The sequence below is a fragment of the Podarcis raffonei genome, chromosome 2 (genome assembly GCF_027172205.1).
Source record: "Podarcis raffonei isolate rPodRaf1 chromosome 2, rPodRaf1.pri, whole genome shotgun sequence".
Lineage (NCBI taxonomy): Eukaryota > Metazoa > Chordata > Lepidosauria > Squamata > Lacertidae > Podarcis > Podarcis raffonei.
Genome location: NC_070603.1, coordinates 99,383,635 through 99,395,568, shown reverse-complemented (window position 1 = coordinate 99,395,568; position 11,934 = coordinate 99,383,635). Strand labels below are relative to the sequence as shown.

At 44.1% G+C, this 11,934-nt stretch overlaps 1 protein-coding gene across 1 annotated transcript in view; it reads right to left on the bottom strand.

Moving 5' to 3' along the window:
* Positions 1-1,625: 1,625 nt before the first annotated feature.
* SUCLG2 (succinate-CoA ligase GDP-forming subunit beta) overlaps positions 1,626-11,934 on the bottom strand; it is a 212,720-nt gene continuing 202,411 nt past the window's right edge. Inside the window, exon 11 of the mRNA XM_053378249.1 lies at positions 1,626-3,315. Coding sequence (XP_053234224.1) covers positions 3,200-3,315 — 116 coding nt within the window. The 3' untranslated portion in view covers positions 1,626-3,199. The remainder of the gene's footprint in view (positions 3,316-11,934) is intronic.

Genomic DNA, 11,934 nt, shown 5'->3' with positions numbered 1-11,934 from the left:
CTGTCACCGACTGGCCCCATTAGTTTTCAGAACAAATTAGTCTTGATTTCAATAGGAATTTAGTGTCAGATTATCAGACTACTTTCCGACACTGTTCCTGTACATCTGCCCTAGGGGAAAACGTTGGCTCCACTCCCCCCTCCCCCCTGTAAAATCTGGAGGAACAAACTGGCTATAGTCCAACAGAGTCAAGCGAGCTATTAATGGCAGGTACACTTTTTAGCTATGCAGATAATACATCCTGCATCAGGGCATTGGTCCAGGACTAGAAAACCAGTTAAGGTAACAGGGCTGCTACGCATTTGCAATTTTAAAGGGAATCCTTGTTGTCCAAGACTGTGATCAGAAGTGCACTCACTAGGAAGCTCTGTTGGAATGAAACTGCGATATAAATTAATGTTGGGGGAAAATGAAGGAGGACTGGAAGCTGCCTTATACCGAGTCAGGCCACATGTCAGAAGAAGAAGAAGAAGAAGAAGAAGAAGAAGAAGAAGAAGAAGAGGAGGAGTTTGGATTTGATATCCCGCTTTATCACTACCTGAAGGAGTCTCAAAGCGGCTAACAATCTCCTTTCCCCTTCCTGCCCCACAACAAACACTCTGTGAGGTGAGTGGGGCTGAGAGACTTCAGGGAAGTGTGACAAGCCCAAGGTCACCCAGCAGCTGCATGTGGAGGAGTGGGGACGCGAACCCGGTTCACCAGATTATGAGTCCACTGCTCTTAACCACTACACCACACTGGGTCTCAGGGTTGGAGTCAGGCATAGGTCAGCAACAAAAACCATAGATCACCTGCAGTTAAATCTTTATTCAAAGGAACAAGCCACAGCTCAGGCCTAGTGTTCTTAGCAACTCTTCCCAGGTCTTGCCCCAATGAAGCAGTTGCGAGGACTGAAGGTCGCCGCCTTCCCAGTGTCCACCTGGAGTCCTCCTCTCCAGGGTCTTTCCCATGCAGTCTCATGCTGTGTCTGTGCACAACCATCCTCTGCTCTCTCATTTCGTTTCTTTGTTAGTTCTAGGAGACCAAGGGGGAAACTCCCTGGAGCAGCCTGTCTCCGCTCCGTCTCCTGGCTGCCCTCCTCTCCAGCCTCAGAGTCAGAGTCTGAACCAATCTCTGCCACAGCCTCTTCCTGTTCACTAAACCCTGCTACCTCTTCAGCTTCCGAAACCACCTCCTCCCAGTCTGCTCTTTCTTCCTCTGACCACTCATCACCGTCCCACCACCAATTCCCTGGCTCTGAGCCTTCTTCCCTTGGGGGTTTCCTGGTTGGTGCATTCCATCACTCTTTTGTATCCCCCCAGTCCATGACATCCAGCCAGTCCAGACGTCAGAACGGCTTTTCCAGCCCTATATGCAAGAGGCTAGGACCTTCTGGTTGTGAGAAAAATGTGTGATCTAACATTAATGGTACAATTCTGTGGTGTCTGGGAGTGTGTCCCAGGGGAGCATCAGATTTCACAGTGGTGGTGGTGGTGGTGGTGGTGGGGAGAGAGAAAATAGAGATTTCCTCCCATCTTGCTAGTATGGGTCTAACACAGCTTTGGAATTGGCGGTTTGCCTACGACTTCATGAGAATCTTGTATAAAAAAAAAACAAACCCACTGCATTAATTGGAACTAATGAGATATTAACAATGAAAATTTTATTAGATAATTTTCACTTAAATTAGTTTCAATAGTCTTTCCTGAACATTAAACAAAAAAGTTCAGCACATGCATTTGTGGTTTAAGTTAGTTAGACAATGTGGCGCATACTTCTGTTTCCTTATTGTAGAACTTGTGTGAATTACCAGCACCAAAAACAAAGTAGATTTCAACAGTGAACATTCCAGTTGTTGTTCTTTTTAAAAAACAAATCTTTCCATTGTGAAATAAGCATAACAGTTATTGAATCAGTTCAACAGCTTCTGCACCTTTTTTGCATACATATTTTCCACAAATCAAAGGCACAATAAAGCCAACGTTAAGTACTTGAAAGCTCAATTTATTGCAAAATGAAAATGAAGCACATGATTAATACCTTCTTCACAATTAACAGAACTGGAAAGTTCTTATCTCAAGCCAGATTATGGCCTAATAATTCTCATTATGGTTTATATTTTTTTTCACATTCTTTTTAATGACGGCAGGTTCCCTGACAGCTCATACTAGGCAGGTTTGACTAATCTCAGTGGGATAACAGTATAAATGTTTGAAGAAATGTCATCCCCCCACAAAAAGATCTTCAGTACGCTATGTCGATTCTCCAACAACAATGCACATTGATTTAGGAAGGTCACAGTCAGTATTAAGTGGACACACAGTTATCAAAATAACATGGCACTATGCATTGCATTCGCCCTTCACTGCTTAAGTATTCACACGAGAAACTCATTCATTCATGATATGATATATCAGTATGGTTTCACACAGCTACATTTTTGAGTTTTCTTCTGATGTGAGGTATACAGTGGATATCAAAGCACAAACATTTAATTTTAAGGCATGTGTGAAACAGGTACACATCTTCTAAGTGAAATATCCAATTCCTGTTATTTTGGCTCAAATGACATAATATAAATGTAACCATTTCTCTAGCCCTAATTGGAAAAGCTTTAAAAAAAATAAAAATGGCCAAGATTCAGAAAGCTGTATCTTACACCCTGAAGGCTTTTGGGCATACCCAATTTGGAGTCTTTTTTTTTTTTGGTCTTTTAAAAATCCAATTGGCAAGTCTTGTCACAAATGGCATTTGCGACACTTTCAAAAGTTTCTTGCCATGTTGGAAGGCTGCTATTTTTGAGAAACAAAATTCCCATTTTGTGCTTCCTTGGATCCTGGCCATGATGACCAATAAAGACCGAACCATTCTCTACTATTCCTCCAGGACATTAAAGATGTACCAAAACACCTTACAAAAATTACAAGTCACTAACAATGGCATATTATATGAGGAAGAAACCAGAGTGGAAATAGATAGTGGTTACTCATCATATTGTACTCGCAGACCATTGTGAAAAATCACTGAACAACAGGAGCTCTGTGTGAAGTTCCAAACAATTTTTTTTTTTACACACCAAAAAACTCGTAATTTATTGTGGATAGGTTAGGCTGACCAAATAGAGTTTTACTCCTGGCCGGTTAAAAGAATCCTAAATATGCATTTGAGACAACTTGGGGAATGTTGTGTGTTATATAAAGTCCTTTGCTGGAAGTGTCTTCTATTTCTTCGTCACACTGGCCACTGCCTTCTTGGCAGCATCTTCAAGGTCACTTGCGGCAGTGATTGGGAGCCCACTTTCAGTCAGAATGCGCTTGGCTTCATGAACATTTGTCCCTGGTGGGAGAAAGAGGAGGGGAAAAGTTAACTTCTAGTTTTTGCCTTCTAGATTTTGCAGGTTCAGAAGAAGGAGACCAAATGGAGATCCTATTTTACACCTAATGAACATTTTGATGTGAAATCACCACACACACACAAACAACAACAACAACAACAACAACAACTCAGCAGGTTTCCAGTATTCATGACTGCACAGATAATATCAAAACACAAAGACGGGGTCTGTTAAGGTTTCAAGAGCCACAGAAATACAACTTCAAGGACAGTCTTCTGAAACTTGGAGAGTCCCTGCCAGTGTATACAATACTGAGCAAGGGGTAGAATAATAGAATCGTAAGGGTGGAAGGGATCCCAGGAGTCATCTAGTCCAACCTCTTGCAATGCAGGAAACTCAGCTAAAGCATCCATGGCAGACGGCCATCCAAGCTCCACTTAAAAACCTTCAAGGAAGGAGAGTCCACAACCTCCTGAGGGAGACTATCAAACAGTTCGTACTGTCAGAAAGTTTTTCCTGATGTTTAGCTGGAATCTCCAATGGCCTGATTTGGTAGCTGGATTTCGAAAGGGCAGTGGAACCAGAGACCAAATTGCAAATGTGCGCTGGATTATGGGAAAAGCTAGAGAGTTCCAGAAAAACATCTACTTCTGCTTCATTGACTATGCAAAAGCCTTTGACTGTGTCGACCACAGCAAACTATGGCAAGTTCTTAAAGAAATGGGAGTGCCTGATCACCTCATCTGTCTCCTGAGAAATCTCTATGTGGGACAAGAAACTACAGTTAGAACTGGATATGGAACAACTGATTGGTTCAAATTTGGGAAAGGAGTACGACAAGGCTGTATATCGTCTCCCTGCTTATTTAACTTAAATGCAGAATTCAACATGCGAAAGGCTGGACTGGATGAATCTCAAGCCGGAATTAAGATTGCCGGAAGAAATATCAACAACCTCAGATATGAGGATGACACAACCTTGATGGCAGAAAGTGAGGAGGAATTAAAGAATCTTTTAATGGGGGTGAAAGAGGAGGGCGCAAAATATGAAGCTCAATATCAAAAAAAATAAGATCATGGCCACTGGTCCCATCACCTCCTGGCAAATAGAAGGGGAAGAAATGGAGGCAGTGACAGATTATACTTTCTTGCGCTCCATGATCACTGCAGATGGTGACAGCAGTCATGAAATTAAAAGACGCCTGCTTCTTGGGAGAAAAGTGATGACAAACCTAGACAGCATCTTAAAAAGCAGAGATATCACCTTGCCAATAAAGGTCCGTACAGTTAAAGCTATGGTTTTCCCAGTAGTGATGTATGGAAATGAGAGCTGGACCATAAAGAAGGCTGATCGCCAAAGAATTGATGCTTTTGAATTATGGTGCTGGAGGAGACTCTTAAGGGTCCCATGGACTGCAAGAAGATCAAACGTATCCATTCTTAAGGAAATCAGCCCTGAGTGCTTACTGGAAGGACAGATCCTGAAGCTGAGGCTCCAATACTTTGGCCACCACATGAGAAGAGAAGACTCCCTGGAAAAGACCCTGATGTTGGGAAAGATTGAGGGCACAAGGAGAAGGGACGACAGAGGACAAGATGGTTGGACAGTGTTCTCCAAGCTACCGACATGACCAAACTGCGGGAGACAGTGGAAGACAAGAGTGCCTGGCGTGCTCTGGTCCATGGGGTCGGACATGACTAAACAACAAAAAGTTTTCTATGTTCTCGTAGAACCTTTTTGATTGGAGATGCCAAAGGTTGAACCTTAGACCTTTGGCATGCAAAGTATATGTTCTACTGCTGAGTAAAAGGTCTTCCTGCTGTATCTTCAAAACAGGCCAATATGTGCTCAGCAGTAAATTGTTTAGGTTAGGGCAGGAAACTCTTGGCCCTTTAGACATTGCTAAGTTACTACTCCCATCACCCCCAGCAAGCATGGTCAATGAGCAGAGACGCTGGGAGTCACAGTGCAGCAACATATGGAGGGCTAATTTTTTCCTACACTGATTTAGATTAAGGTTGCTGCAATGCAGTGCATGTTCCTTGGAACAACAGAACACACTTTTGAGCCTAAGGCTGCAATCCTGTGCACATTTACCTGGAAGTAAGCTTCATTTAACAGACAGTGGGACTTAATTCTGAGTAAATACGCACAGGACGGAATAGTAAGAGCCGCATTAGCTGATGCACACTTCATGTTCAGTCAACAGCAGCACTGCTTTCCCTTTGAAAAAAATATGCCATAAATTAAGAGAGACATTTCAGGGAAGTGTGCGTTACACTCTGTCAAGCTCCTATAAAAGGCACATGCATAGCTAAATGAGAGGAGATTAATTAAAAGAGATGACTGATTGCTGCTCACATCCTGTAGCTCTTTGCTCATTAATGCTGGAAAAAAGATAGGCGCAGTTGAAATGTTCTGGCAGAGTGATCATACAAATTCCAGCTTTCCCAAAAGCCTCCTATGCGCTTTGGGCATCTCCTGACAATGATGGCACCTTTCACGGGGTAGCAGAAAGGGCAATGCACAAGACAAAAAGGTCTGTCAGAAATTGAGACAGGTGCGCCCCCCTCCAAGCTCTGGAGGCTTTAATAAGCTCAGGCACTGAATGTCAATAAGGAAGATCAATACAAAAATGACAAGTGCCGTCTCGGAACCATCCTGGGAGTGGAGACCTCATTTGGGCCTTGGGTGAAATATCCACACGTCTATGTTGGGACTAAAGCTAGAAAGAGGACAGTCACCTTTATGTTTCATTCCTGGAGCAGTAAAGCGTGGCAATAAATCAACGGGAAGGGGATCAGTGTCTGGCTGTAGAACGTGGAACAGATATATTTCCCCCATGTAAGTCAGGATGGCAGGAACATCAGAGCTGTTTTAGTCCATTGTCTGCACTGATTGGAAGAGGCTCTCCAGGGTTTTGGACCAGGGACATTCCCAGCCATTCCTGGACATGCCAGAGGATGGACCAGGGACCTTCTGAATGGTCTACCAGTGATCGGCAGCTCTTCTAGTTAAGTAGGGCTGGCTGGCTAAGTCTTATGCAACAAGTGCAACAAGCATCAAAGCGGCTCAATAAATATGCACCAATGAAGTATTATTCAAATGCCTATGCCTTGCAGGAGCTGGTCTGCTACTATGCATTTATATTAGAGATGGGGAATGTGATCTTCCAGATGCTGATGGATCACAATTCCCATCATCCTTGCTGGATAGGGCTGATGGGAGTTGGAGTCAAACTGTCAGCATGGTCAATGGTTAGAGATGATGTAGTACAGAATATCTGTGGGGGGCATCATGTTGGGGGAAGGCTGGTTGAGAGACTTATTTTTATTCAGAGCGGATGCTCAAGAAGTTCAATTCTTGTGAGTCTTCAATTTCTACACCTGAACACAAAATAAGCAAAGGCTTACGCCCGTTCGTTAAGTAACTACATTTCAATTGGATGAAATGAGTTTCACATACCAGGAATATTAGTAGGTGGCTTAAATCACCACTAACCAGGGAGCTGAAGAATTATCTTAATTGTGGCAGATGGAAAAATTCTTGCAAAATCTTTCCCTCAAATTGCATGTGAGCGAGAACATTGATCTTTAAGTTTAAGAGCCAATGGTTTCACAGTCCCAACAGCAGGTAAAATCTCTCCATCTCAATTGCAGGAAGGCCAGTTCAATAGTGTTTACTCAGCTTCGAACTGTAAGTAACAAAACCACTGAAGACCACTTACATTAGTCATTTACCACCCCCTGTGATAGGTTTTTCCTGTTTCTTTGTTCAAAGTATCGCCAAACTTGCAATACTTCTTGTTATAGAATGTACTAAATGCACCTTTGCACTGAATATACCCATGAAAAGATTATCTTGATTCAACTCATTCACCTCCAATCAAAACTGCTTGATTGTGATGCACAGTTTTCATGAACAGTGTTTCAAAATGACATGTTTGAAACTAACCAGAGTTAAACCAAGATAAACCATGGGAAAGGGAAGAGGAAAGCTTCTGAATTTCTCCTCAGGAGGAGAGGCTGAGAGGGAGCATGGAAGCTCAGGAGGCGGCCATTTTGGACTGTGCATGAGCAGGGAATTATCCTTATGATTAATTGCTACAAAACACTCAGGAGTTATGAATTGACTTATCTGACATTTCAAAGACTGGGATAGCTCCAGCTTGAACAAAACTCTTGAATGTGTAGTGAGGCCCCGTGGAGTCTTAAAATGCAATCAGGCGACTTCAGGCCAGCTCTAGTTAAAAGGGACTTCTGACGCAACATTTTAAAGGGAAAGTGAACCTTGGCACGCAGTGCCGGCGCTCTGGAGAGGTATACATAAAAACCTTACAATAAGTTTTACTTTGATTATGCACCAAGTGTGCTGAAAAACACAGAAATAAGGTCACGGAAACTTCTTCCAAAGAAGAGCTTATCTGGGCCACTTTTTGTTGATAATTGGCAATCTCTGAAAAACTATCACTTGGCAGTGCTCAGAGCTTCCTTCTGCTCTGTTTTCTTTCTGCACACATAATGCAGTCCCAATGCAGCTTCCAAAAGACAAACACAGTTTTGACCTTAACTCCCTCTTCCTTTGCCACTAGAATGTAATTAATGTCATCTCAATATTTAACAATTTGTGCTGCTTCAGCCCTTTTAATCGGAGATAATCCTAAATGAGAGCAGAAGGATGTTAGTCATTCTGGAGACTACTGCTTATGCTCATGAAATGCCAGGACGTTTCCACAGAATGTGAAGATAAATTATAATCAGGTCACTTCAGGACGAGAATGGGGAATTTTTAAACGGGATAAGATGCTGAACCAATTTAAGCTTCCAAATTGCATCAAGATCATTTTAATCTGGGTGTGTGTGCCAAATTCTTTTTATACTTTCATAGAGGGATTTTAAGATTTTATTTTCCTGCTCTTGATATCCCCTTTGCCAACTTTTGTATCAACAATACAGAATCCCTCCTGCAGTATATTGACTTTCAGTGTCTTCAGTTCACGTAAAATCTTAGGTGAACTTTTCATTCACTAGGTAAAGTGGTTGACGTCTGCAAAAGAGCCACAAACGAGTAGCTTTTAGGTTTCCGGTACACTAATTTCTCTAACTTTTCATGTTTGAGTACTCAGAACATTGAAAATTGCAGAGGCAACTGCAGCTGATAATCATGAAACTCCTCTGCTCCTTTTAGGGAATGAACAATATGCTCTGAGAGAAAAAGATTCCGCAAATACATCCAATGTACTGTGTGAAATGTCTTCCTGCGTTCCACCAAGATATTGAAGCAAGTTTTGAAATGAAATTGTTGAAAAACTGGAGTATCACAGATCAGTTGGAAAGCATCTCAAAAGCCAAACTGTCCATCCCCCTATCAAAGTAGGAAATACAGCTTCCCTGACAGGTGACCACCCAGCCTCTGCCAATAAACCTCTAATAAAAGAGTCTATCACCTTCTGAGGCAAACTGTTCCGTTGCTCAATAGCTTTCCCCATCAGTTTCCCCCAACGCTTCGTCAAAATCTTTCTTCTTCTGATTTGAACCCATTGTTTTAAGGTTCTGATAGCCCTGGGTTGGGACGCAGGTGGCGCTGTGGGTTAAACCACAGAGCCTAGGAATTGCCAATCAGAAGGTTGGCGGTTCAAATCCCCACGACGGGGTGAGCTCCCGTTGCTCTGTCCCAGCTCCTGCCTACCTAGCAGTTTGAAAGCACGTCAAAGTGCAAGTAGATAAATAGGTACCGCTCCGGTGGGAAGGTAAACAGCATTTCCATGCGCTGCTCTGGTTCGCTAGAAGCGGCTTAGTCATACTGGTGCGGAAGCTGTACGCCAGCTCCCTCGGCCAATAAAGAGAGATGAGCGCCCCAACCCCAGAGTCGGCCACGACTGGACCTAATGGTCAGGGGTCCCTTTACCTAGCCCTGGGTTCGTCTTATGACATGTGGTGGTGTTGTGCTAAAATAGTGGTCAGCACGTTCCACCTTGAGAAATTGTTTGCTAATGCAAATAAGGGACCCCTGATAGTTAAGTCCAGTCACGGACGACTCTGGGGTTGCGGCGCTCATCTTGCTTTACTGGCCGAGGTAGCCGACGTTTGTCCACAGACAGTTTTTCTGGGTCATGTGGCCAGTGAAACCAGAGCAGCGCATGGAAACGCTGTTTACCTTCCCGCCGGAGCGGTACCTTTTTATCTACTTGCACTTTGACGTGCTTTCAAACTGCTAGGTTGGCAGGAGCTGGGACAGAGCAACGGGAGCTCACCCCATCGTGGGGATTCGAACCGCTGACCTTCTGATTGGCAAGCCCTAGACCACAGCGCCACCCGTGTCCCTTTGCTAATGCTAGCAGGCCTCAAAACTGAGGTGCATGGCTACAATTGGCGATACATTGAAGATGGTTGCTGGAGCTGTCTTCAGGGAAATGTCACTGAGAGATCACTCTGAGGTTATCACTCTGGTGTATTACAGGCTTGGCACTTTTGAAACATCATGAAACATCAAGCCAGGACATCTAAAACCATACTAGTGCCTTGCTCCCTCTTTAATCGGCAGCCTTCCCTAAACCAAATTCCTTGTTCATTTTGCCACATCAAAATGCTTAAGGGAATGTTAATGAGATCCTCCTAAAAGAAAGCTAATTATACTAGCAGCTTTCTTCTAATGACACCCCTTAGCTTTTAACCATAAAGGATTATTTCTGCTACATAGATGAGATATTTCTAAAACATGTGGGAGAGCAATATGAGCAGTGCAAGAGACACCCGGGCTTGTATGCAACTAAGTCACTGCATGAGCGAAACGGCATTGTGCAATGGAAAACCACCTGCACCCACCCCAAATCTGCTCTGAGATTTTACTTAACCTTTTTCATAGAATCATAGAATCATAGAGTTGGAAGAGACCACAAGGGCCATCGAGTCCAACCCCCTGCCAAGCAGGAAACACCATCAGAGCACTCCTGACATATGGTTGTCAAGCCTCTGCTTAAAGACCTCCAAAGAAGGAGACTCCACCACACTCCCTGGCAGCAAATTCCACTGTCGAACAGCTCTTACTGTCAGGAAGTTCTTCCTAATGTTTAGGTGGAATCTTCTGTCTTGTAGTTTGGATCCATTGCTCCGTGTGCGCTTCTCTGGAGCAGCAGAAAACAACCTTTCTCCCTCCTCTATGTGACATCCTTTTATATATTTGAACATGGCTATCATATCACCCCTTAACCTCCTTTTCTCCAGGCTAAACATGCCCAGCTCCCTTAGCCGTTCCTCATAAGGCATCGTTTCCAGGCCTTTGACCATTTTGGTTGCCCTCCTCTGGACACGTTCCAGTTTGTCAGTGTCCTTCTTGAACTGTGGTGCCCAGAACTGGACACAGTACTCCAGGTGAGGTCTGACCAGAGCAGAATACAGTGGCACTATTACTTCCCTTGATTTTTTTCCATAGCAGATTTGAGTGCGGGACAGGGGGCACGCAGGAGAAATAAAGGGAGGGGAATTCTGTTATGTTATCCAACTACTTAGTTTGCTAAATGACAGTTCTGACCCAGGCATGCAAGTATATCTCAAAAGTTGCCAAGGGACAGCAAACTCATGCCCAAATGGCTCAGTCGGTACAGCATGAGACTCTTAGTCGCAGAGTCAGGGGTTTGTGCCCCACTCTGGGTGAAATATTCCTGCATTGCAGGGGGTTGGACTAGATGTCCCTCGTGGCCCCTTCCAACTCTACAATTCTATGATTCCCTTGCCCTTCTTTCTTTGGAACAGGAATGATTATACATGTCTTTCCCCATGGGGAGCTGGTTGGCCACTGTGGGAGCAGAGTGCTGAACTAGCAGGGCTCTTTGTATGTCTTGTTCTAGCTGTATGTGGAAATCATTCGCAAAATGCACAGTGACTTCAACAGTGGTCTCCTAGTGCAGGCAAAACTCTTGGAAGTTCTGCATCTACAGAGCAGGCAAGGAGGCCAATACGGATAGTATCTCAACAGGAAGCAGAAGGGATATTCACTGGAGCTGAAATTCATGACGACACAAAACTGGCAGTGTGAGTAGGTGCAGTAGTGTAAAGTATTAGAACTTGGGCCATGAGGATTCTTCAGAAAACATTTAGATTTCTATAAAAGCTGAAGCGAGGCTCCTCTCGGGGTCTCTGCCATGGGAGCAGTGCTTTACCAGTTGCAGTGGCTCCTGGTGGAGTATAGGGTCAGGTTCAAGGTGGTGGTTTTGACCTTTAAAGCCCTTTGTGGCTTAGGGCCCTCATATTTATGGGACCGCCTCTTCTGGTATGCCTTGCAGAGGACCTTAAGGTCCATGAATAACCATAGTTTAGAGGTCCCGGACCCTGACAAAGTCAGACTATCCTCCACCAGGGCCAGGGCCTTTTCAGTGATGGCTCCAACCTGGTGGAATGCTCTGTCCCATGAGACTAGGGCCCTGCAGGATTTAACCTCCTTCTGCCGGGCCTGTAAGACAGAGCTATTCCGCCTGGCCTTTAATTTGAATTCAGCCTGATCATTTATTTCCCTTCTCTTCCCTCCCTCTCCCCTTTTATGAAGATTACCCGCTCTGAGACCCCACAGCTAATTCTCCCCTGGCCTCCTCGCTGGCCCATGTAGGACTAATTCAGCCAGCTAGC